The 26,852-nt window shown below is 36.0% G+C and overlaps 1 protein-coding gene across 10 annotated transcripts in view; it reads right to left on the minus strand.

The window, feature by feature from the left end:
* Positions 1-532: 532 nt before the first annotated feature.
* MDFIC (MyoD family inhibitor domain containing) overlaps positions 533-26,852 on the minus strand; it is a 52,985-nt gene continuing 26,665 nt past the window's right edge. For 6 of the 10 annotated variants that reach the window (XM_064507522.1, XM_064507539.1, XM_064507525.1 and 3 more), the window contains 4 exons: positions 18,237-18,293; positions 17,371-17,481; positions 16,623-16,898; positions 533-4,153 (listed from right to left, as the gene is read on the minus strand). In XM_064507522.1, the coding sequence (XP_064363592.1) occupies positions 3,906-4,153; positions 16,623-16,898; positions 17,371-17,481; positions 18,237-18,293 (692 nt within the window). In that variant the 3' untranslated portion in view covers positions 533-3,905. The remainder of the gene's footprint in view (positions 4,154-16,622; positions 16,899-17,370; positions 17,482-18,236; positions 18,294-26,852) is intronic. The other 4 variants (XM_064507554.1, XM_064507561.1, XR_010387973.1 and 1 more) reach the window with 3 other exon arrangements.

The following is a 26,852-nucleotide window of genomic DNA, read 5'->3' on the forward strand; positions in this document are numbered from 1 at the left end:
TCGCAGATGAAATGGTGTACTGCATCTGTGTTTAAACAGACTTTAAAGGTATATCTTTATTTAAAATAATGGTATTGTGTATAAGCTTTCAGTTTTATTAAAACCCATTACACCTTTATCTGTCTATTGCAACACTACAAACTATCTACACTCTATGTTCAGCTTGTTTTTTTCGTAAATTGAAGACTACTGCAGCAGGTGTATTAAAGTAATTTTCATTTTGATCAAAATTCATCATTACTGGAATTCCACTTAAATAGCAGAACTACACTAAGGAATGAATCTTCCCTGTTAATAACGAACTTATTACTGTTGGTCCACGTGGTGGAGACTCATGCTAGCACAACTTTCAATGCTTGAGGTGGTATAGCTCCACCCATAAGACAACTCACCTATATTGTCTCACCCTCTCTGTGCTAATCACCCAAAGGCCAAAGTCTTCAATAAATATTGTAACACAAAAATCACAAGTAAGACACAAAATCATCAAAATAGTAACAGGGCAAGACTAGAAGAAGAAGAAATACCAAAGTTTCAAAATAAAGATCTTTATTTCAAAATAGTGTTTGAGAATAGCACTTCTAGTTAATATAAAATACAAATAGCAAGTTACCATTTTTAATGGGCCAGTTTGCAGAACTATATACTGAAACACTGTACAAGTTCACAAGAACGTTTATAAAATAAACAAGTTGTCATTTTTAATTTTATTTAAACTAGATTTTCACATTTGTCTCTTTCTAATTCTGCTTGTTTTAATTACACAAGGTGCTTATAAGATTAGCTAGAGTGAACATTACAACACAGAATTTATGAATAAAAACATAGAAAGGAACTCCTTAAACTATATACTAATAATCTCTGCTACGAAAATACATTTTACAAAAGTGCTAATATTTCTATGACAAATAGTAGCAGACTATAGTTAAACGTCAAACAAATCACACAATTAACATTTTATTTTTTTAATTAAGTCTGTAATAATTTGATACTCCTAATCACTATAAGGGTTAATAAGCACAGAATTTTCACTTCCTAGTATCTCACAAATGAAGTGGGAAAAGAAATAATATACCTCTGTGTGTGTGTGTCTGTGCATGCATGTGTGTGTGTGCACGCACGAGAGTCTGTGTACGTATGTATATATGCAGAAACAGAGCTGCTCTTGTATTTAGTTTAACAGTACTAGAAAGAAATGTTTACTATTAAATACATCTCCCTAGTTTTCATAAGTTCAATCAAAAAAAATCTGGGTTCCTGTAAGTAGATACAATGCTTTGCGTATGCTAAACTGTACTGACAAACATTTACAAAGAAAAAGGACTTCCTAGATTGACATCTTCTTTTTTTATACTATATTGTCCTGTGCTAAAAGTAATCTTTACTAACATCCACTATTCACTAAAAGCTTGAAATAGGAATGTGCAGTTTTCCAAACACAGAACTGGAACTGCTCAGGCACAGATGTCCTAGAAGGACGGGAGACAGGAAGTCCTTTTCCTCGGCCTCCAAAAGCAGAGCTGAAACAAGACACAGCCGAAAGTCATCTCTGTGGCAAGAGGGACACCAGGAAGGAGAGCTAATGGGGTTGCCCAGCCCCGGAGAGCGTGTCCTCACCACCACTGTGGCATCCATAGACGTACACTGGGCAAAGCACTGTCTACACTTTCTCCAAGGTACGTCAAGTCCCAGTGCTCACTCTGATGCCCCCAATTTCCCCAGAGGCATTATGCCTTACAAAGGCAAAATGCCTCCAGGCACTGCCACTCAACCAATGCACTCTTCCCCCTTCCCAGTGTGGTTCAGACTTTTAGGAGTCATAATTGAGCCCCACGGGCCTGATTCTGAGCTCAGTGAATTTATCAGTTTAACTATATCATTCCTTATTAGTGTGCCTATTACCATAATATCTTTGTGTTCTCTATCTCAAGCTTAACCAATGGAAAATTCTGACATTAATGGAAATGCACTTAGTTTATGCAACTGAGAGATCTGAATCTGGCCCAGTAAGTAGGAAAAAAAAAAAAAAAAGACATGATAAGAATCATGCCTTGTAGTAACTACCAAAAAACAGGTAAGACGCCCTCTGAGTAAATCCGCATTGCATTAAAGTATACCACAATATTGCAGATGCTAACACAAAATGTTCCACCTCCCAGCTCCCTAGCATAGTTGAGGATATAGCTATTTTACCTTCAGTGGTAACTTGCAGTAGTTTGCACTACTAGTCAGTGTTCATAGGAAGAAGCTTTTGGTTAATAGCAGACAATATGTTGACTTAGCTTCACATTCCTGTGATCTTTAGTTTGTCACATTTATATAAACTGAATTCACTACAGTGGAAAGAGACATTTACGGTCAATTCACTTAGCAGGGATATAGTATTAGCTATCAATGACTCTTGTAACAAGGCCTACATTTACTAGATCCAACAATCTATAAAGGAAATCTAGAGTGTAGATAGAAAAGTTTAAGTCTGTGAGATCAAGACATACAGGTGGTTTACACAGAAAAGTTAATGAGCTACAGAGATGGAGGGGAGAAACTAGCATATGGTAAAGAAAATGGGTGCCATTTTTCCCTAAATCCGGAAACACTATAAATCTCTTTTTGTGTTGGACCAGATTCATCTCCCAATTACAACGACAAAAAAGATATTTTCTGAGAAAATCTGTAATGGTATCATAGGGAAAAAAATGCCCACTGAAACGTAAACATGTATTTTCAGCATATTACCATATTCCTTCTATTTTAAAAGGATATCAAACATTATTTTAAAATAACCTTTTTAAGTAGTTATTTTAAAATAACACTTAAAAGAAGTATTTGAGAATAAACATTTTTACATTTACTTTTTGCATTTGATGGCAGAATTCCTTAATTAGTCAACTTAATTTGGTTGGTATATCCTGTTTCATTTCTGCCATCCTCTGTGGATCTTTTTTACACAGTGAAGAACAAAATATTAAGTTAGGTGATACTGGTTATAAAACCACAAAAATTGACAGGGCCACTAATACACAGCTTTAGAGTCTTGAGTTAATCTTTGATAATTTCCCTTTTCTAGCCAAATTTTGAAGGGTTTGTTAGTCCAAACGCAAGGATACATTTTATGTCCACCCAGATTTCCCAGAAGTGTCTTTCTAAAAACAAACATTTCAAGTAATACTGAAGCAAAATGTAAGTTCTCTAGTCTGTCTTGTCTCAACGAAATCTTGTTACTGTAATAGGTGGCAAAACTCAGATTGACTTTAATTATCCAAATCTTCACCTATTATCAGTATTAACTATGGAAAATAGCAGGAATCCCTCTCAAACCTACGGGAAATATAAAACAAAAGAAATATTTCTGATGTGACCTCTGTAGCAAAACAAACTAGATTCCTGCTGCAGACTTTTTAATTAAGTTTAAAATTAAAGAACAAGGTTACTTTCAACCCACAGAGATTGAAATAAAGACATTTTGCTTTTAAGAACTCCTCTAAGGGTATGTTATATATGGTGGCATTCGAGCGTTTAAGCATTAAAGTAGGTAAAGGCAAATACTTAAGGCTTCACCCTGCAGTCTTTTCTCTGACCAAAACCTGTCACTAAACTCAAATGGCAATTTTGCCCTGTTATAACCTGCAGTATCAGGCCTATAATTCAGTTCCAGTAAATTCTCCCATTTGCAAAGCCAAAAGGAAGCTGGAATGTAGCTTGAATTTCACATATAAAACTATACAACTTGTGTTAGAATACAGGTTTCAGGGAATGCTTTTTTTTTAAAAAAAAAAATTCATATATAGGAACTAACAGTGCAATACCAGTCGGTTGTGTGAGAATCTTACCTTGTCTTTCTTCAAATGTATTTAAAGAAAAGCTCTCCAGTTTTTAACAGAATAAAATAAAGAGGGATAAATATTTCATGATGGGAAGCAAATCCCACAGCATTCCATGCAGATCTCCAAACAATCTGAAGATTCACAACAGGCGTCCATTATGCCACAGTCCATATCACATGGGCAGTTACAGTCATCCCCCATCTCATCCCCGCAGCAACAACAGCAGGCCTCCGATGTGCAGATGCCACAGGATGCTTGTCCCAGAACAATATTACAGAGGGTGAGAAATTCACAGAACAAGCAAGCCAGGATACAGTGAACACAGCAATCTTCATATGTACCAGATCAGTAGAATGTCACATATTAACAAAGAAAAAAGGGAAAGAAAAAAAAGAAAAAAATTATTATGTCATTCTAAATACAAATGTATCATAATGTCAAAAAAGTAGTATATGAAAGACAACGATTCCAAGTAGACATTATGTGACTCCATAAAAACCATCTTTCTCATCTTCAAGCTCATTCATGGAACAAAATTCAGACTAAATTGTCTCCAGCTCAGTATCAGCTTTAGTGCAAGTTTCCTTTCATCACTCTTGACTTCCTGCAACTCCCAAATACTACATGATCACTTAGATCTACTTCTCCAGTCTATAATTTATTAATTAAACACCAAAAATGTTATCTTGAGTCATAACCCCCTCCAACAGGCCCACAAGAGAAACAAAGTTCTAGCTTATGAAGAAAACGACTTCCAGCCTCTCCCAGGGCATCTTGCCTTTTCAAAACTGTTTTGCTGGCTTGATGATTATGAAGAAAAACAAGGGAGTTACCACAAAACAACATTTTTGCTTTCTTTATGGTATTATGCACACCTTAAAAACAGTATAACAGCATGTTATATGTATTTCTGTACTTTCAACAAGATATGAGCTATTCAGTTGAAATGCATACTTTGCTTTTGTTTTTCCACACAAATATCTTGGTAATCCTTTTTATGCATTACGTCAAGCTTCAGTAGAGTTTATACCTACACCTGATTTCATCTGTCATAAATACTACTAAACTATACCAAGGAATTGAGGAAGCATCCTACAAACTATCAACAAAAAATATGGCATCCAAGCAATAAACATATTGAATAACTTCAAACAATTAACATGTCCACGAGACATGTTAGGAAAAGAAACACCAGAACTAAACACGGGCCAGTGAAAAGAAAATTGCAGGAGGGAAGGGTACATTCAACTGCTTTCAGTGTCCACACATAGTAAGCACATAACACATATAAAGCATATTTAATTTGTGAGAACATATACTTTGTTCACTACAGGGCTGAACAGTCCAGAAATAAAATGAAAAATTAAAAATGCAAGAAATATTCAGGCTAGAAAATACAGTTCTTTCTTAGCCTCAGCTTTCATTCTTGTTTTTACTGCTTGCAAGACTCAAATTTCTTTAGCAACAAATTGTCAAAGGTTGAGAAAATCATCTGTGGTGAACATTCCTCAGAATGGGGTTCTGGGATGTGACTCTGCCTCATCACATCCTTTCCCTGTCTCTATACCTTGTCTTAAGTACCTGCTATGAGAAGCCACTATGAGGCAGGATTTTGAGCTATATGGACCTTTCAACTGACCAAGTAACGATGTTATGTTCTTACAATTCACGGGCTGGAGACTGTTACTGTAGGGGAAAGCTTGCAATTATTTGCAATAGTAATACAATTACCATGCCTCCTAAACATTTTTGTTATACTAAAACTGATGGAGTAAGCTTGGCAAACATCTTGGTTGACGCAAAGTACAACTAGCGCTGTACAGATTCTGACTGGATGGTAGGGTAGCCTTAGAGCTGACTTGCCACTAGCAACTAGCAGGCATGGGTACTCACAGCAATGCTGTGATAGAAGCACACAGTTCAACACTGCTTGCAAAATCTGTCCCAGGAAGCAAAGTAACTACTTGAGCTCTTAGCCCACCCCAAGCTCCATAATGCTGCAGATGGATTTCTCCCAGTTACTGTGCTAGTTAGAGTCAGATGTAGCTTGGGAGTACCTGTACTGCAATGTGGTCACAGTCATCATATACATAATGAAAACATATGCCCAAAAGAAAAAAAAAAAAAAGGAACAATAGGAAAAACAAGAAAAAATAACCCTCAGAAACACCGTATCACTGAGCAGGAAGCAAAACTGTGAGAGGAAAACAGATAAGATTGAGCTGTTTTTAAAGAAAGTAGTTGCCTGTGTTAAAAGGCGGCTTTTCCTGAACAAGAACTGTAGCTATACAAATGACCTTCATCGAAAGCCCAGAAGATATGTGAAATAAAGCTAGTGAGTATCAGTTCACTGAAGAGGACCAAAGCCAGACCGATAGCAATTAATTAGCTGGTTGTCATGGAGACGGTGTTAAATTTGTTCAGGTACAATCTCCTTTCAGATTTTCTTTTAATATGAAGGAAAAAGATAAAGAAGCTAAGAGTTGTATCTAAGAAGCCTCCATATTTCAGAAACTGAGCTTTTTACTATTGCATCTTTAAAAGAAGTTGCTGAAGGATGCTAGAAAAATAAACAAATTAAAAAATGTAAGCAAATTTTGTTCTATGAATGCCTTCTTAAACAAAACATTGTAAAAAAAACTTTATGACCATCAGTAGTGAAAATAAAATTGCCTGCCTAATGCAGGGATATGTAAAATTACAGGAGAGCAAAATAAACACTCACAGAAACTATACCATACATACATATTGATGGGCAAGGGACACAATTTTTAGGTTAAACAAGGGACGGCACTCAAAGTACTTTCTGGTCCCACAAAAAACTTTTCCTCCAAATCTACAAACCTTTATACTAAGTTGACACTTAGAGGTTCTTTCTTTCCATCTCTTTTTCACTGGCTGAAATACTGAAAGGATTTATTTACCTACTGTTTACTCTGATTTGCTTCCATCTGGATCGCAAAACTCATTTTCCACTCAGAAAATCTTTACATAACATTTTTTTCCCAATGAATTTTACTTAACATACATAAACACTTTATAAAAAAAGTTGAGATACCCTTTACTGCTCTCTTCATTCTTTCAATGATTCGTTCGTACAATGAACACAAACTCTGATCCGTAATTCAAGGACATATGTGAAATAATCACATTTTTATTTTTTTCATGTTAATGGCTTTTAATAGTTAGGCAGACAGAAATTATTCAATGCATAGAAAGCATGCTGTTACCTAACCCTACCTAATCTGCTGAATTCAGAATTGTGACTCTGAAGATTTGGAATATATACTGGACGAAATAAATGGGTAGAATAATTTCTTCCATGTATTACTCCTACTTCTTAACTTCTTATCCACAGATGCAATTATAAGACAAAGTAAAAGATAGAGCAAAGTGGTTTCTGTAATGGCAGTAAGAAACCTTAAGGTCTTATAGCAAATCAACATGCTAAAGAAAACTCACATATCCTTCTCTGGTACCCATATTCATACCCTAAACTGCAGTTTTGAGGTTAAATTTATAGAGCTAAAAAGTACTTCCTTTGGTTGCTGTTTTAGGGTCTCATGTTCAGTGAAATTCAGCCATGGAGAAGTTAGTACGTACATGAAACTGACTCCCAAGGAGATAATGTCAGGTTTTTCAGTACCATGTTTGAGACCGCTAAAATATATTCTACTTCCTAATAATACTTCACTGGTTCCAAGACCAAAGAGACTATTTTAAATTACTGATTATTTTATTTTTCAAAACAATTCTAACATGTTAAAAATAAGGACTAGGCTTAAAAAATTTCCAACTTAGTTTTCAGTGGAGTTAACTTCCACTCTTTGACCTTACTACATTAAAATACTAATAGACTTTGCAGATGAGTGAGTAGTGCAACACATTAAGTTTAGTTCCACTTGGATTAATTTATATATTTGGGATAGTTACGGAAAAAAAAGTAAATTCAGTGATCTTAATTTCTAAGACCATTTTGAAACTGAAGACATTCTAGTCTTTTATGCTGGTGAAATGATATACAGTATCAGTCACAACTTAGCACCTCTATTTACATTAAACAGAGGCTAGCGTAAAAATATCTATTTCTTTACTTCTATCATTTTTGGTCTGAATTAAAGGTTTTCTAAATACACTATGGCATCTGAAGAAAGACTACAACAACAGTTCTTCATTTCCTATTAGATATACTACTGCAGTGAAGGATCAGGGGTGTCCCTTTACCAAGAACAAAACTCTGTCTGCCTTGATATTCATGATGCGTTACTGTGGACAAATAGTTACCTTCCAAGTTTTTTGAGGTTTAAATTTTCACTTGAGTATTTTCACATAAAGAGAAGAAATCATCCTATGTCTCATTACAGAAGCCTATCATTAAGGAAGATAAGCCTTCATCTTTGCAGTTCCTTTCCTCAGGACTTCCACACTACACCATACAGTCTCAAATTTCCATTGCTTTTCAATACTTTCAATACAAAAATGAAAATGTGGTCATTTTATAGAGGCATATTTTGTATACATAAAACAAAAGAGTGTGTCTGTGCTAGTTCTTTAATCAATTGCATTTGTGATCTCAATTTATAGCCGAGGAAAAAAAAGAGAGAAACTTTCAGACATGCAAGCTCATCCTCAATTATCCTTTTGTTTTGCCTGGGATGAGTTAGGCTTGCCACCCTGAAGTTAAAAGGGTCATCCCGTTTAGCATTTTTAAACACCAGGATAAGTAAAGCTGTTTCCTTAGTCCTTTGGAACTTGCCCAAAAGTTAAAGATATGTTAGGGAATTTTCTGAAAACCGTTAGACAATGCCAATGCAAACAGGAACCCAACAAATGCATCCAAGTTTTGTTGCTTAGATCATATGAGCGCATTCAGCTACTTTGTGCTGACTTAACCAAAGAGTGTAAAAGGTATATATAATATCTATTTTAACTGGGTTATAAATGAGACCTCAGACAACCCAAGAAGAAGCTTAAAATCCCTTAAAACTGTTTATCCACTGTTATTCAAAGCCCAAAGGGTCTCACAATATATCTACTTTCAGTTATAACAGCAATGCTCATTAAAGGCAAAGAATATAACAACCAAACAACATGAATTTAATTTTTATACGTGAAAATGTCTTGAAACATCTGCACTTGCTCAGGATTTTTTATTTCTAATACCTTTGCACACAGGCATTGCTCTCATGTCTAATTGCTTTTAAATCCAGAAATATGTATTTCTTTTAGTTCAGCTTCCCTTTTATGGCCTCCCCTTCATTTTTGAAAGAATGTGCAGCTCTACTTACGAAACAGATTTTAAGAGAACTATCATCTGACCATCTAAACTGAACAAGATCAGCAAAAGTTAAACTGCAAAATGTACAGAAAACACACATGCAGGCTGATCTGTGCTGCTTTTGTAATATTTGACACTAACTTGTCACAAACTGACCCAATAAGCTTTCATGCCAGGCAGGCAGGTCACATATGATAAAAGGTTTTCATGTCTATAATGGTAAATAAGCTCACTTACAGAACACTGACCTTGGTCAGCTTTTTACTAACTATATTCACACAGTTCAGACAACTCCAAACAAATCTCCAGGCACTCTGCTGTCTCGCAGCAAGAATCAAAAAGGGCAGAACCGCAATCAAAGTGGCAGCCGAGGTCTGCAGCGGGGGTCCGCTCCCAGCCCACGCGGAGCGAGGAACGGCAGTCTCGGCAGGCGCCGCAGGCCCCCTGCAGACAGCAGGAGCCAGCCTCCAGACGCCCCTCACGACAAACAGGGCATGAGCTGAAGAGGAGCCAGCTGAGCAGAAGTTTCTAGGAAGTGCACGTTAAATCGAGGCGTGGTGTAAACCTACAGAGCTGCAGCACGCCGGCAGCCACTGCACAATTTCCTGTAATAAGTAATTTGCGCGCAGCCTCCCTGCTGCTGGTCCCCTTAAAAAAAGCCTCTTTGCCCAGCAGAATTTGGGAATAGAAATACAAAATCCAGAAAGAACAAACTGGCATGTCACATGTACTGTAGTTATCCCTAAATAACAGACCTACATTTAGAAGGGGGAAAATACAATTATGAATCATAAGATACATGATATTTCAACATCTTAAAATTCAAAAGGATCATTTCTCTCGATCAAGAAAATTAAAGGGGTGCCTGAACAGGCAAATTACACCGTAAAATGAAAGGAAACTTTCACCAGCTCCTGTATTCTAAACTCTTAACACAGATATAACCTGAGGAGAAAATGATCCTGTTTTAAATACACAGAAATACTAAGAAAAATGCCAATTTAAAATATTTAAGGCTTCCTTAGTATCTGTAGCTTTCATTCCCATTGCTCATCACTGCACATCCTATGCAAAATTGCATACCCCAAATGTAAAGTTGACTGAAAACTACCTATTTTTCAGTATATATAAAGTAATGTAAACCCAAATAAGACTCTGGTACTGCAAGTAGAGGTCAGTTATACTGTTAAGAGAAGTACTCTCTACTTTTCATATATATGTGCACATACTGCTTCTTAAGACCTTGGCTCAACACAAAGGTTATTTGATGGATTTGTTTTCTCTTCAATTAAGACATCGATATCACTTTGGATACTCTAACAGATTAATGTAGTCAGCAACATGAGCCAAATAGCTGCCCACCACTTCTATGCTTGGATTCAACATCTAGAACAAGATGATGAAGTTCTTTATATCAAAAAAAGAAAAAGAAACAAGAAACAAAACAAAAAAGGCTGATTCAAATCAAGCTTGAAATATTTAATTTTAAAGATCCAATTTTCAAAAGATATGGTGGATGAAACTTGTGCACTGCATCTCTAAGGTCAGTAGCACAGGCTACACAATCCAGAAGGTCAAAAAGATGCTTCTGGCCTTGCTCCTGGAAAAGCACCAGTAGTGACTTAAATCTGGCCATGGCCTTCCTTGCCTCTGTCATTCACCCACGTACTGCAGGCTTTCTTCATATGCCTCACTCCTCCATCTAGCATGGTTACACTTCCTGCAACCGATCTTGAAAAAATATCCTTGGAAAGATGTCTTACAGTGCCTATACTAGGACGTTCCCACACATGCTAGATTAAAGTTTTTCACAGTTTGTGGTATCCTCCAGCAGTCATTTGATCCAGTTTAGAGAGCCTGGGGAGGAATGAAGTAAAGGTCTCACCATACAAAAAGGAGTCAGGCTCATGGTCCACGCTCCATAGCTTAACAAGCTACCATTACGATTAAAATAGTAGTTGCGTACATGTATGCTCTCACCCTTTTGCATACGTGAAGTACTGCCCTAACTTCAAATTATTACACAAGTTAACTGAGATGTGGTAACTAGCCAGGCAAGTATAGTAACTTGTGAGGCCACAGCAACTTGACCGCAAGTGCAAGCTCCATTTCAATACTGAATTCCCTCCCTCCACCATTACTTTTTGTAAATTATCACTAGGATTAAAAAAATGCACATGATGAAGCTTCACAAGGAAAACACCAAGCTGAATGGAAAAAGGCAAAATTCTCAAGCTTAGCTTTTCATTATCAGAGATAGCTAAAACCTCTGTCACTGCACCAATCATTTTTAGCTTACAGGTACAATTCTTCAAATTTCCCTAATAACAGTGTGAAAATAACAGGAAAATATTGTTAGGTTGTTTTTGGTAGGAAAGCTTTTTGTTTGTTTTTTACAAAATAATTCTTGTCTACTTCATTTTGTCTCCCTTTCCATTAATTCAGTTCCTATTCCATCCCTTCTGCTACCCAGTTTCTTCTTCCGCTTCCTCCTCCAACCCTGTATATGTCATTATTACTTATATACTACCATTCTGATACATATATATACATGTATTCAGCTAGCTGTTTCTCCTCATTTTCTAAAATCTAGATTTACTGTCCAGCTCTGTGATTGCTCTCTCCTTTAGACTTCCTTCCTTCTTTTGGTTGCTTTGGACATGTACCACTTTCTCCTCTTCCTTGTCGATAGGTAAAAAAAAAAGCTTTTGAAACCAGCAGCTAGACTGCCATCTTTTTAGTCAGTTACGATTGCTTTTTCAGGTTTCCAAGGTGTTTCTCTGCATTACATATAATAGGTGCAAGAGAGTGACGATTCAGACCACTATGCCAGTGTTCTACAGACCACAGTTTTGGAGGAACTGTGACACCTCTGACATAAATCATTTTAAATCTTATTAATATATTTTTGAATAAAAAAATCTGCACAGTGTTTAGAAATGAGTTTTTAACAACCACAGTGTTACTATTTCATAATTCCCTTGTTTTTGCAATATAAAATATAAAGTCAAGTTTTCTTTGGGGACAATATGGATTAATAATAGATGGAGAGGAAGAACATAACTAGTGAGTGGACTTACATCCTCCTAAGCCTCACTGGATATAAAAGTGTTTCTACACAGTATTTCTGGAATTCTGACATGACTCCACAGCATACGTGATCGTTTAAGGCGGCAGATTTTACAGGTTCTCTACTATTGCTACTACCAAAATGTTTGATGCATTTTAAGCATTTCCAGCACAATCCCAATTCCTAAAGCTCACAAGGTACAATATACAATGCAAATGGAATTTGCAGGTGGAACAATAAGTAAATAAGTTGTGAACTTCTTGGGGGAGCTTCTTTTCTTTTTTTTTTCTTTTTTTTTTTTTTATAGTTGCATTAGGGCTGTCTAGTACTTTGAAGAACAATAGCGGCAGTTCTGACCTTCTTCATCAAAAGGTGTGATCTCCTAGGTAAAATAACATTGGACTTCAGTTTTCTAGTATATATAATGAAGTCTGCAGTACATGAAGCAGCATACAGCATTTGCTAACTTTTTAAATAAATGCCCAAATACTCTTATGCACAGCTTGGATCTTTCTTGACTCTACCCTCTTTCAAAGCACTACCAGGTTTTCCGTTCTGTCAATAGATATTACTTTCTAGGCCAAAATAACTACCAGACATGACCAGATTGACTTATTCAGCATTACGAATAGGTGTGGTGCTGCAAAAATAATCACATCTTGTCTTTTAAGAAGAAGCAAGAAAAAATGAAGCTTTTGGGAAGGAGGAAAAACCTGGGCAAAGTATTTTCTCTTTCCTATGGTTTAAACTCAGCTTGATAACCAGATATCTCACTTCACTGCTGTAAAAGCATATCTTCTTCAGTGCAGTGTCACAATAAGATATGTATCTTCTGAAAACTACTGCACACACAATTTACCTTTGCATTCCTCCCAGTCTGTGCTTCATTTGGATTATCACCCTAAAGCTCACGTGTATATTCTCCTTTACTACAGAAACCCTCTGGGCTTCTTACTCCCTTTTATTTCTTTCTAAGTTTCTCCTCATCACCAATCCTATTTTGATATTCCTGACTGTATCCTTGCAACTATTTCCACTTTTTTCCCCAGCTATCTGTTCTCAAGTCATGTTTGTTCTCAGATATTCTCATTTCTGCATCTTACACACCCATTCTGATGTCCTTCTCATTCATGTGGGACACCCTTCTTTGCAGGCTAAATAACTGTACTATTCTGAAATACAGGCTTTTAAGTTCTGTAAAGAAGCACTTCTGAGAACATACTCAATTTCTTTTCTCTGGCCACTTTGCTTCACTTAAAAACAAACAAACAAACAAACAAAAACAGTTCTCCTGACCAGCAATACAGCAGCAGCACTCAAGCTGGAAGACAGAGCAGACAAAAAAAGCTGTGAACTATAATATAAATTTCGAAGTCACCCGTAAGGAATCACAAAATTTTTGCATTATAGTGATTTGGAACATCTGAAAGCATGCAAGTTTATATATCTTTCTTTCTACTCAAATTATCTGTGCACTACAGCAAATTCAAGTAGCTGAGTTAACTTCAGGTGATTATTCAATATTCACAACACAAAAATTAATTTGTCTCTCTCTGTATAAGTTTACATACAAATTAACATACAAGTTATATTACTATCCTAGATAGATGTGCATAAAGACAAACACAGACACCTTCAGATAAAATGGCTTGTGAGGTTAACACAACACAAGTTAAAGCAAAGGCAAGCAGATAAACAATATTTATAAATAATTACAAATAATCTCTTTCATCTTTCTGTAAACCTTTTCTACAAAAGCTTCTACAAAAATGTTATTTGATTCGAAGCAAGAGAGAACTGTTCACAAAAATACCTCTGTGCCCAGAAAGATATGAACCAGGATATAAAAATGCTGTAGAGGTTCACTTCAAAATAATTTGTATATAATATTTTGGGTGGATGTCTATACAATGCTCAGTTGCAGAATTTACTAGTGTCATCTTCTGGTTTGTATAGTTAGATGTATTCATCAAGGATATTTATTAGTTTAAATGGAATTGAAATCCTTTGAATAAATAACCTGTCTAATTATAATAAGTTTTTCTAAGGATAACCTTCTAGTAGTCAAAAGGCGTTAATATTTGCCTAAGCATATAAACACAATTATTTTTAAATGATGGATAAATTAGCTTTCTTTAAATAGCGATCTGTTCTTTGTGTTATTGTATAAAAGTCAACTGACCATTGCTAGGGTCTCTACTTGTGCATCTTATCAAACAATTCAGTGATAATAGAACAAATCAAGTATATACTGATATTTTGTGCAAGGTAACAGCTTGATACAAATACTCCTAATAGCCTATGGTTCCTCAATGCAGCCCCACAGAGTGAATTACGGACAAGCTGAAGAAGCTGTCAGAAGGTTTGTTCATGAGTACAAGCAGATGAATGAACTCAAATATAAAAGTCTGCCAGAGAACTGTAAAGCAAAATAAAATTGCAAAAAGAAAACAATTAAAAAAAATATTCCGTTGTAGGCAACTTTTGTACCCCAGATACACTTTAATCACTACACAATAAAACTTGTACATCACTCAGACTGGTAACAGAAAACTTAAAGCAGCAGACTTTAGCAGCACAGGCCATGCTATTCAGAACACATATTTGAGATCCCACATTCAAAAGGAGAATATTAAAAAATTAGTTGTATAATGTTGAATATATTTAACCTTAGGTACTAGATGACTCAAGAGATTACATGTGATAGTAAGGATTACCCTGTATTTCTGTACTTTGCAAGTATGTATATGAGGTAGCTTGAAAACATAATGTAGTTATCTATTGTAATCAGTTATATCTTTAAAAATATCCACACTTCTGACTGTACATAAAAAACTGCAATTTGCAATTTCATGCAACTAACACTCACAATCATGTGCTGGATACTAAAATCTGAGATTAGAATTTACAGCTAAATCTGAAGGTATCTTAATATATTTTTCTTCAGTTATTCAGTCATTTGATATAATCATTGCCAAGGTCATAAAAAAAACCTGACTGAACTTATACTGATATAATTTTATAAGAAAAAGGAAGGGTTTACCACAAAAAATTGAATGAGGAATGAACAGGACACGCACTGTCTCTTTAGAACTCTAGAATTTCTTTTTTGGAGGCTGAAATTCTTGAATTCAGAGGCCTGCACTTTATATCAGTTAGGTAAACAGCTCCCGTTTTCTTGATTAATAGCTTTTCAATATTGTACAAAGGAACTAAGAAAAATATCAGGGTTAAGGGTGAAGTGGATTTCACATAATAGAAAGAGACAAGGGGATATAGCAAAGTACAAATTCTGAATTTGCAAAGAAATTTTAGAGGACTAAAAGCACAACAGAAAAATAGCAGTAGGTTGTTGAAGGTATATATGAAAATAAACCTCAGCAAGGAGGACCAGCGCATGGCACAGAACAAATGAAGCTGTTCCTGATATTATTACACAGATTCACTCAATAAGTTTGATTGAAGTAGTTCAAGTCAAGAGAAGTCACGCGACTGACATCTGTGTGCTTGATTCAGGCCTGCTATATACAGTCCTTCTGATCCTTCTGCTTTCATCCAGGCTGAAAATTTTCCTCGTTTCACTGCACAGTATGGTTTCCCATTTCTCTAAGAACACATGTCTTTGCCAGCATCCCCAGAGCTTTTTAACCAGTCCCATCTACGCATCTTACCTACATGCTGAAAGAAAGCCTGCCTCAAACCAGTAAAATTTAGAGAGCTTCTGCACCCTTGCTGTTATGGGCAGCAGCAAAGACTTCAAGTATATTAGTGCTAATGGGAAGGCAGTGGCTTGAGGACAGGCTCAGGAACTCTGGGACCATTAGAGTAATTGCAAGCAGTGAAAACACACAGCTAAAACGTAAGGAAAATTATTTACTTTTACTTATTTAAGTTGTGCATAGGGAGTATGAAGCTTTTTCACGCAAATTATTTACAGCCTAAATACAACATAAGGCACATTCATCGTTAAAGCACAATTCCAAATTTTATTATTTAGTGGTCATATCATGGCTAGTCAGAATATCTGTTAACAGAACATTTTCAAAAGCAAATTCTACCCTCATGGAAACTACCATTAGTGGAATTAAGCAATTACTATCTTTTGAACTAGTGCTTTAGCATTATTTCTAGTATATCTGTGATGGTGTTGACAGGAGTTTCTGACAGTTAAGGATACTAACTTAGAGATACTAAAACATTATCTTATCAGACTATGGTGGCCAAATGTTTGAAAGCAAGAAATCTCCCACTGCTTCAATTTCCCTCAAATACTTAATATTTTCCTTTGGGGAAGTAACTTGTGTTTTATCATAATGATTTCTATTTGCTTCTGGAGCATGAGTCATGCTCTTCAATTATTTTCAGTTGATTGTGTAATTATTAGTGTGAATGGGGTTTGGCTAGACTTTATTCAGCTTGTTTTTTTCTTTTTATAAGAATTTCTGCTTACCTTCAGGTGAAGTACCTGGTTTTTGAGAAAACGCAGAGCTTATTTTACTCTTCTTGCTGCTGTCGCTGTTGACAGACAAGGTGGACTGAATTTTTCTGTGCATTTTTTCTGAAACAGGAGCTGAAAGTTTTTTGTTGTCTGCCGATACATGCTTGACCCCGTTGTGAATTCCACTTCCATTGCTCAGACCCACATGACCATTTTGTATTTTGCCAGTTTCTTCCTCACCCCTTTCCAGTGCTGAAGTATTCGGCTGAGGCAAACGTTGAGGTTGTGCTAAAAATGAAAGGGAAAGAAAGGGTTAATTTAAATTGTAAATCGATAACTGAACACATTAAGGCTAGACTGGCAAGGTAACTTTCATTGTTCTTATTCAGTGACCAGAGAATAAACTGAAAAATGAACATCTCCCCATCAAAATGAGAAAACAAAAAATATCTCTGGATTAAAAATAACAATAAACAGATATTCAGAAAGTGCCTCATGTATATGTGAGGCCTGAAACACTCATTAGGCACAGCACCAAACAGTTCGTAATTCTCCGCAAATTAGACAGAGAGAGCAAGGCAAGCAACCTGAACAATGAAAACTCAGGAATGGGAGAAAAAGAAGAAAAACTGAGATAAACTTGGACACAATGAAGAATGGGGGAAATGTGACAGAATAGGAGGAAGAGAAGATGCCGGCTGCAGAGAGGGAAGTGACACCGCAGGCAGGCCAGCCTGCAGGCTTCAGAAAGTGTCCTCACCGACAATGGGAGGGGGCACACAGCCCGCCAAGACCAAGCTGTTAGAGAAGAACATTACTGTTGAAGTAGCTAACAACACTTTGACCTTAAACTCATAAGGATCATGGATTTCTAGGAAGAAAAAAAACAGTCAAAATCTTCAGGAAGTGGAGGAGGTGATCCAATAAACAGCAGGAACATATATTCAAATACCACTAAACTGTTACCTATGGCAACCCACAATCCCCTACCATATTTCTCGATTCAAAAGCACAATTTGAAAAATGACCATAATGGACCACTCAGGGTTTTTAATGACTGCAAACCGAAATGGTCCAAGGAAAAATTTTAAAGCACTGTCAGGCTAGGAATTTGCAGTGGTCTGGCTAAGACTCAAAGAGTGCTTGTTATAAATTCATTCTAATGAGATGGCATGAAACCCGATCATTCGTTGTTCGTTAAAGGAGAGTATTTTTAACAACATGGGAAATATATTTTCTATGCATTTTGAAGTCTATATCAAAAGAAAAGGAAAGATACAGCTTTTATGTAATGTTTTGTAGTAAGGAGACTGGTTTACAATTTAGGATTCATGTTTTAAACAAATGAAGATTTAGGTCTAAAACTAATTAAGATATACACATAATAATATAACAAGATTTCATAGTCAAAAAGTATCAGCCCAATCACTAATCAAAATACTATGGCATCATGCTTGGACTTGCGGAGGTCTTCACACAGTCCAATATTCAACTATCTATATATTTAATGCTAAGGAAAAAGCCTATGTTTTACCGAACTCTGAGCTGAAGAGAGATTAGAGAGCATCTGTAGGAAAGGGAAACAGTGCTCAGGACTGCAACTCCTTCTCTTTTCAGAAGATTCACCTGAGTTTTCAGATGATTTCACAGTATAGCTTCCTATGTAGACCACAACATTATATCCTAGAATCAAATGCATAGATAATCATAGTTAATTTCCTTTAAAAGAAACAGCTACGCTAATCACTTCAGCTACAGGTGACCAAACATTTGGACAAATACTACCAGGACACCCAGACCAACACGGACTCTAAAAAGACTCCTCAGTTCTTAATTTGCCTAACAAACCCTCAACACTCTTCTTTTATCAAGGACACTGATACATACCGTCCTCAGATTACTTTCTCCAACTATCATAATCTTGTCCAGATTAAACTTCAAATAAGTCTTAAACTAAGTCCTGGTTATATTCACAGACTGAGAGAGAGATTTTTCATTTAAGATAGCTCCAGCTAGCGTTTAAATACTGGAACAAATGTAATTGTTCATTCTTCTTGCCATTGGATTTTCTTAGTCACTGCAGTTAAGATATGAAGAAGACACCTAGACTGCCCACGTATTTATCTAGGTCAGAGTAACCCTAATTGTACTTGCTTTACGAAAGTGAAAATTTCTTGTTGTACTAAGAAAGGGCTGGGTGAAATATTTATGACATTAGCCTCTGTAACAATTTTACAGGAAAGACAAAGATGATTCCTTCCCACTACCAGCAGTAACTGCTCATGAATTTCCAGGCCAACACAGCAGGAGCACGAAACTATCCTGCCACCTGATAAAGTAACTGTTGCCCATAAAGTTTTGGATGGCAATACTGAAACTGCTGTTCCTTTCAATCTTGCATTAGTGCTTGCCAAACATATGAATAGAAAGATAAGCAAAGGTATTTACTTGACTCTGGAATTCGGTTTGTATCATATATTCCATTAACATTTGCAGGCTACCATAAAAGCCCTGAAGCAAGTTTTGGGGAAGTTTGCTCCTACCTGAAACAGGAACAGGCACAATAAAAGTATACTACCAGGAACCATTTGCACAAGGCATCTTTCCGTGCATGTACAAAGCAGATTTTGTTGTAACTAATCAAAAGGCATTCTTCCCTTTTAAAAATGGTCAACGTCAGTCAAAAATATTAATTACAGTCAAAAATAAAACCATTAGCAACATCAGGAATCAAAAATTGCACTCCCTAAAATTCAGTGTTCATACCCATAACTCCCACAGCTTTATTTTCTTTATCCTGTATTCTTAAGAAATGTTTTTCATGCTCCACATAAGGATGCTTTCCTCACATTGTGCAGCCTAAGATTCCAAACTGTAGAGCATTATCGTTCACCACTAACCTAGAATTACTTGGGAGGGGTTAACCTTCCTCAATAAATAAAAGTAATAGACTATGCTAAAAATTCTGTACGTCTAGACACACAGTTTCTAAAACTGACAGATATGACCTTTTTCGAGCCAGCTAATTTGGTGATGGGAGCTTACAATTGTTTGTATATGTTTGGTGCTTTATTACAATACAATAACTTCACAAATTATCCAATCTTCAATCTTCAAAGTTATGTTTGTTTCTGTCAAATTATAGGTGAATAGTTAAATCTTGGGGAATCTAAACAAACAGTTATTTGTTTTAACTTTTGTAATTATTTTTACTAAGGTTTCTTTTTCTTTTTTTAATAATCCTGTTCCCAAAGTACTCTTACTTCAGTCTTTTAACATTAACATACAACTTTTTAGCTGACTGGCTTTAGAGTATTCACATGTGATACACAGGTCAAATCAAAATGGAATAAACCCCCAAATGTATTAGTTATCTCAATTTAAATTTATTTTAACTTTATTGATAATTTTGCACTAGGGAGACTTGAATCTTATGGTTAAAACACACTTGAAACCAATTAGGAACCATATGACCGCATTCTAGCATAAAGAAAAGCAATTGACAGTTCCAAGATTAAGCCACAATCGCTCAGTTTAAAACAGAAATATTTTTACCTTAGTTTTTAAAGGTTGTGTGTATCTTAAAAAAAAGTGTAATATGGGGAACGACACAGTGCTTCTTAAAACACAGTGATACCCAGGGACTCTCACTCTCTCTTTAATGATCCACTGCTCTCATTCAGCTGTCTTTCTTTTTTCAAATCTTTACATATGTGACAGCTCTCAAAAGTAGACCATAGACCATCTGGCATTTTCAGAGGTGTAACTTGTGCAAATTCAGCTCTACTGGGAACACAATGCTATCTTCTGCCTGCGTTATAAAAGATACAATAGAATGTAGAACTTATGACTTGTTTTGAATTATTCATTTTTTGCCTGTATATTCAAGAAATTTTACAAACTCTGCATTTTGTACTACATAATCACATGCGTTAAAGGTACAAAGAAACTTTTTGACACCTCTTTTCTACAGAAAGATGGCATTTTGTTTGATATGTGAACATTCAGCGCCTGTTATATCATTCTAAACAGGCCATGTGCTGCTACAAAAGATCCCATTTTACACTCTATGTATGAGCAAAAATTTTATTCTTGATATTCAGTAACTAATGCAATACACATCAAAATTTCAAATGTGAGTTGTATGAACATTCAGCATCTTCAAATTAGGATGGCATTGGTCACTTACTATATGTTAAAGATTTAAAAAAAAAAATCATTCCTCACACAACATAGAAATATTGTCATTTTAAACATCCACAATGAACAGTTTCAAATGTCCTAAGAAATACTGTTCTTTTTAGGTTAATATGTTTTTAATCTTTAGCAAAACCAGTAGATTTAAGTCAATATTTTATACAGTGTTAACACTAGTGGATTTTCAATAAGAATGATAAATATTGGATTAATGATTCAATAGAGTGAATCTTTTTTGATAGAAAACTAGCAGATAATGTAGCTAGTAATAACTATACATGAATCTGCTGCCTGTGGAAAAGCAATAAAAAAAGGCAATATATTTCTATAGCATATAATCTATTAGTGTATTTCACTGCTTCCTTGTCATTGGTTTCCTTGCAAAGTGGGCCTTAATACAATAACTTCTGCTGTTACTTAACTGACTTTACAAAATAATTTAATTGTGAGGTTACTAGATGGTGAATAAATATTCAACTACTAAACACTTACAATGATTTTGATGGCTTTGGATGCAGTAACTGTGCACATTTTCATTTACACTGTGAAATGCATAACAGTTAAAATAAACATGCACATACATATGCACACCGATAATACTTTGTTTATACCTCCCAAACTATTCTTATAAGAAAAAATCCTGATGCATGCATTTAACAGAAAAATGTATGTAAACAGAGGGAAACTCTTTCAACAAAAACAGGACAGTTTAAGATATCATTGGAGATTTTAGACAAAACACAAAAACAAACATACACAGAGAATACAGACTCCGTGGAGTCAAAGTGAGTCAAAAGAAAACATCAGGAGGAAGAAAAAAAACCCGAGACGGCTAATTAGTAGCCTCACAGTTCAATCACATTTCAAAACCTTTTCCAAGGCTGCTAATACAAATGCCCATGGAGTTTACTATGCAGGCCAACGCCACCGACGGAAAAAATATTTTGCAGGTTATAGCCTTGGTCATCTGAGTATACACCCAGACAGGCAAGAATACTATTTTTCTCAGTTTATAACAGTACATCAGAACACATCGTAGAAGCAACGTTTTTGCAGGTGGGCCATGGAGGAATAAAAATCCACAACTTCAAAATGTAAGAAAGCATAATCTCTGGCATTTTCAAATATTGAGAAAATATTAAATACCATTTCAGTTTAAAATACCCTTGACACTTCTCTACCTCCCAAACTGTTTTTGACTAAAATAAGAAGATAAACTCTTTTTAGGAAATAGAGAGGTCCTGCTTTGGTTTACTAATGCTGAAAGCCCAGCTCTACATGCTAATTGGAGCTCTGGTAATCATTTAATCTCAACAGTGGCTGTTCCTACTCATTCTGCATGGATTACACTGGAGAGACCACATGCAAGGTAGATAAGAATCAGGCCTCTGTTTTTTACCAGTACTCCTTCATAACACAAACCTAAGCTTGAGAGGAAAAATAAAGCACATGACAGATAGTTAGGATTGTAGAGTAAAACCAGGAGCTGTCTGCATTTTAGAGTAAAATTAGGGTGATTCCAAACTGCTTCTGGAAAACACATAATTCCTGAGATATAAAAGGCAACATTTCAAACTGACTGCAGCAAAAAATCCTACCTTTTCAAAAATATTACAAATCGTATGCATCCATATGCCTTATAAGCATAAAATTTCAGCGAAGCTGGGACAACTCAAGTATCTCAACATCTCTCCCTCCCCACTTCTGTAACTAAAATCTTGACTAGTCTCTACATGAATCTTCAAACTACATCAATAGTTTTCTCTGCTTAGCTATTCAGAATATTAACATTCAGATTACAAGATGTACCTCTGAGTCAATGTGTGAAGTGGCTTTTGTCAGCAATTATTTTTGAATATTTTCTAGGACATAAATAGCATATACTGCAGCTTCCATATCACAGAAAGCATACATTAACTAAATAACAAGGTACCATCAAGGTACAATCTATCTTTCAAAATCAATTTTTTACACTGAATTTTTTATACCATGCTGACTTTACAAGGAAAACAAAGTACCAGCTAATAGCAACAACTACCTTTTTAGAATTGCTTCTTGTAAGACATGAGAACATCTTCAAAATGAATACAATATACTATTATGAAACAGGATATCCTTTGTAATGAAAACACCTTAGTAAAATTGCTGGTACAAGTTTTACAAGACCCACACTGAGAACTATATGTTAAAATCTGTCTGAAAACACATCCATGGAACAGCAAGCATAACAGAAATGGGGCTGGAGGGACAAAAGAAAAATACATTTTATCCCATCAGGTTTCAAACTGTGAAGGGGTGACTAGAATACCAAATGTACATGCACATATGTTTATGGCTTGAGAAGGTGACACAAGTACACAGGAAGGTGCCAAGAGTACTCCTAAATCTGTGCAAAGACACCTGCAGTTTCTTCCTCTGGAAGCACTGCAGAACCTTACGCATTGTTTGAATGGTGGCAGACATTGTATACAGATGTCTTTGACATACCCAAAAAGAAGCACAGGGAAGTGTGAAAAGGACTGGTAGCCATAAGTTTACAAAGTTGATAGGCATTCCCACATTCCCACTGATAATGTAAAGTGAATTGCTCCATTTATAAATCCTATTTCTTGAAGTGTTTTTCCAAAATGAAGAAACGCCTGTTGAATTTTTTTAATGATAGCAACAGCAATTTCTTAATCACTGCTGAATTAGGTAAAGCCTTAACTTCTTTTAACTACTTTTAACTTCTTAGCTTCTAATAGTTATCTCAGAATCCAAATATCATTTTGTCTTCTAAATACCGTTAGATGGCAAGAAAATTCTCCTTCTGTATCTTGCCATCATTAGCAATGTCCTTTGTGAGACTGAAACTATACATATATTGGCATCTGTGATGAACTTTGCAGGTGACCTGGAAATTCTTGCTAGAACACAAAGTTAGAAATAAAGATGATTCACATACAACTATTTCGCAATGGATGTTAAGCAACATCAAAATAAACTTGAATATGGTTCTTATTGTAACATGGCTTTTCACTTCTGGAAAAAAGCTGTAGCTTGTCATGAAAAATCCAAGAGGCGACTCCATACACAGAAACAGGACATTGTCGATAGCCAGCACTCAGACTCCCTGGAAATGAATGTGTATACAAACCTGTGTATAAAAGTGGGGAATTTTACTGCTAGCTTTCCATTTATAAATTTATCTATCCAGTATTCTCTCCATACATTCTGCTAGAGGACTGGAAAAGAACTGCAGTGTATTTGCTCTTATATTTGGCAGTGTTACAAGTACTTACAACAGTGGCAAACATCACATAGAGATATGCAGCGCTAGATTAATTTATGGTCACCATTCCAACATTCACTGTTCATATTTATTATATTTTACACACTAATTGATTGCTTTTGAAGGTTTTTTTTTCTTAAACAGTATTTGAGGTGAAATGCATAGTTGTTTCTTCCCACATTTTCCACAAATGTTACTTACTATCTAAGAAGCACAATGATCTACTTGATTCTTTTCTGTTTGTTAATCTTGCTTTATAATGCAAACAGGCTTGTAGAAATTGGGTATTAGGAAAAAGTAATACACAAATTAAGAAGAATTAGGTTTTTTAATTTTTCAAGTGCTGATAGTGATCTATTTCTGAAACACAAATAATTGATAACTTTATAAATGTGAAGATTGTCCCCAAAACCATAAAGGATTCAAACGGATGCAAAATCAGTATGATCCCATTTCACTAGGAAACAGAATGCTTTGCTTCTGGAGTTCTAATTTTAAAAGGAAGGTTAACTAACCACTAGACACAAAAAAGTAATCCAAGTTCTTGATGTTACAATTACAGCAGTTACACAACTAGTACATATTACAACATATGGTTATACCATTGCATAAAGACACACTGGTGTCCTATGAAACTAAGACATTAAATCAAATATTTAGCATAGTTTAGTCGCCTCTCCCATTGCGTTATTTGTTCCCAAATCAGATAATAAGCATCAAAGAGAAGCTAGAAATAACAGGATACTCCTTGCTGGGTATTGCCTCATAGGCAGCACAACAGGATGTAGCAAACAGGAGTGATAACCTCAGCCCAACAGAATGGAGCTCTCCATGTCATTAACACTCGTAACCTGTGCAAGTTCACAGCCGGGTCCTCTGGCTCCAGCGTCTCCTTCTCCCTTCCCAAAACCTGAAAACAACACGGGACAAACACTGTTTCATTCTCTGCAAGGAAAGGACATAGGATGATGAAGCCAGGCAAACAGCAGTCCTGGCTTCGCAGCCTGACCATTAACCCAGAAAACATTCAAAGGTCTGGCTTATTCTCCACCAATCCTATATACTGGGCTTTCAGATGACAAGACCACAGAAACTCACCGCACTTGGTTTTAAAAAGAACAAAAAGGCAAATGACTGAAATGATCAATTTCCTTAAAATTGACTGCTCCCTGGATTTCCTTTCCTCCACTCTCACAAGTGACAGAATTTCAGAGGACTTCAAAAAGTGTTACACTGCAAGAACAAATCTGACCCACTGTTCTTATTTCTCTGTCTTCTGTCATCTCTGTAACACTAAGTATTACCCAATGCTATTATTAACAAAACTAACAATGCAGAAAGAAATAGAAGTAAAAACAGGACAGCGGCAAAAAAAGTATAATATCAACAGAGAGCAGAAGAAAAAACAGAAGATCAGTAGGAAAATAGCTGTATATACATAGGTATCTGAGTACTTTTGGCACCTTTGCTGCATTTTTTTTCTCCCTGCTATTCTTTCTAGAAAGCTAGAGCTGATGTGAAGTTTGGCATCAGCTGATACCAAGTATCAGAGAACAATAGGAAAAAAGAGGTAAAGCACAGCTGTAACGAAAATGGAACAACAGGAGAAGCAAATGGGTAGGAACCACAAGGAACAGACTAAAACTTGGGATTTTTTGTTATTAAAGCAACAGTGGAGCAAAAACATCAAAAGAAAAAAAGCAGATAGCATCCACCCAGAAGACGACAGCACTGAAAGGGAACGAGATAGAAAAGGAAAAAATATATAGTGGGCTAAGCCATTTTAGTTCATGAGAGCAGAGAAGAAGAAACAACAAAATTTAAAACAAGTGAAATCTCACTGTAGCTTATGTATTTGCTATAATTTTACATCTAAGGAAAGAATTAAATGATAAATCAGTAGTCAATGAAATGAAAGATATGATCGGTTTATCTTCATTTTATAGTACACTGACCTAGAGTTAATATAACGCTCACCCTCCTGCTCGGGGTCAGAGAGGCTCCAGGAGCCCCAGCCAAAAATCAGCCACATTCAGCAACAGTAGAATGATGTAAAACGGAAATTCTGTGTCACAAAGTAGGGGAAGAATTTGAGGCGCACAGCACCTCATAATCCAGTTTGTCTTTCCTGCAGACCACATAGTTAGTAGAGTGACTGCCAGTGGAAGAAAAAAGAAGTGCAAACATAGCAGACAGTGAAGCAGGTATCCGTCCATCTCCTAGCCCTGAAAAACCAAGGTGTGAGGAGAGAGAGAAGCAATATATATTTGCATGGACAACATTAAGCACACTGAAAGGTTTATTCTCTCTGCTACCACACTGATATGCCCCTAACGTCCTCCAGCTACAGGAATCCCCTCAGAGCAAGCACTGCATCGGAGATCCACATAGCACCCCCTTCACCTCTCTCACGCTGCTGAGATACTTGAGAGTGGGTTGAGCAGAGTTTCCCTATCATAAAGCACTCCAGGGATTCCAGGGCACTAAAGGATTTTGAATCACACACAAAGCCTAGGTAGAGCTAACACAACCAAAACTAGCTTTTATTAAAATAAGAGTGCAATAGCTTGGCATTGAGATAATCCAGAAATGACAGCTCTTTTTCCTTAGTTTGAACCAATCATTTTGGTGTGCCTCAAAGAGAGACGACACGATCTCACCCAAAATGTTTTTGCGTGTAAACTGTACAAATCAGATTCTTGAGAATATACCTAGAAAAGTCCTCTTATCAGAGTCGTTAAGATGCTTGAATTTTCTCTGCCTTCTCCCTCACA

The sequence above is a fragment of the Dromaius novaehollandiae genome, chromosome 1, assembly GCF_036370855.1.
Source record: "Dromaius novaehollandiae isolate bDroNov1 chromosome 1, bDroNov1.hap1, whole genome shotgun sequence".
In the NCBI taxonomy this organism is placed as follows: Eukaryota; Metazoa; Chordata; class Aves; order Casuariiformes; family Dromaiidae; genus Dromaius; species Dromaius novaehollandiae.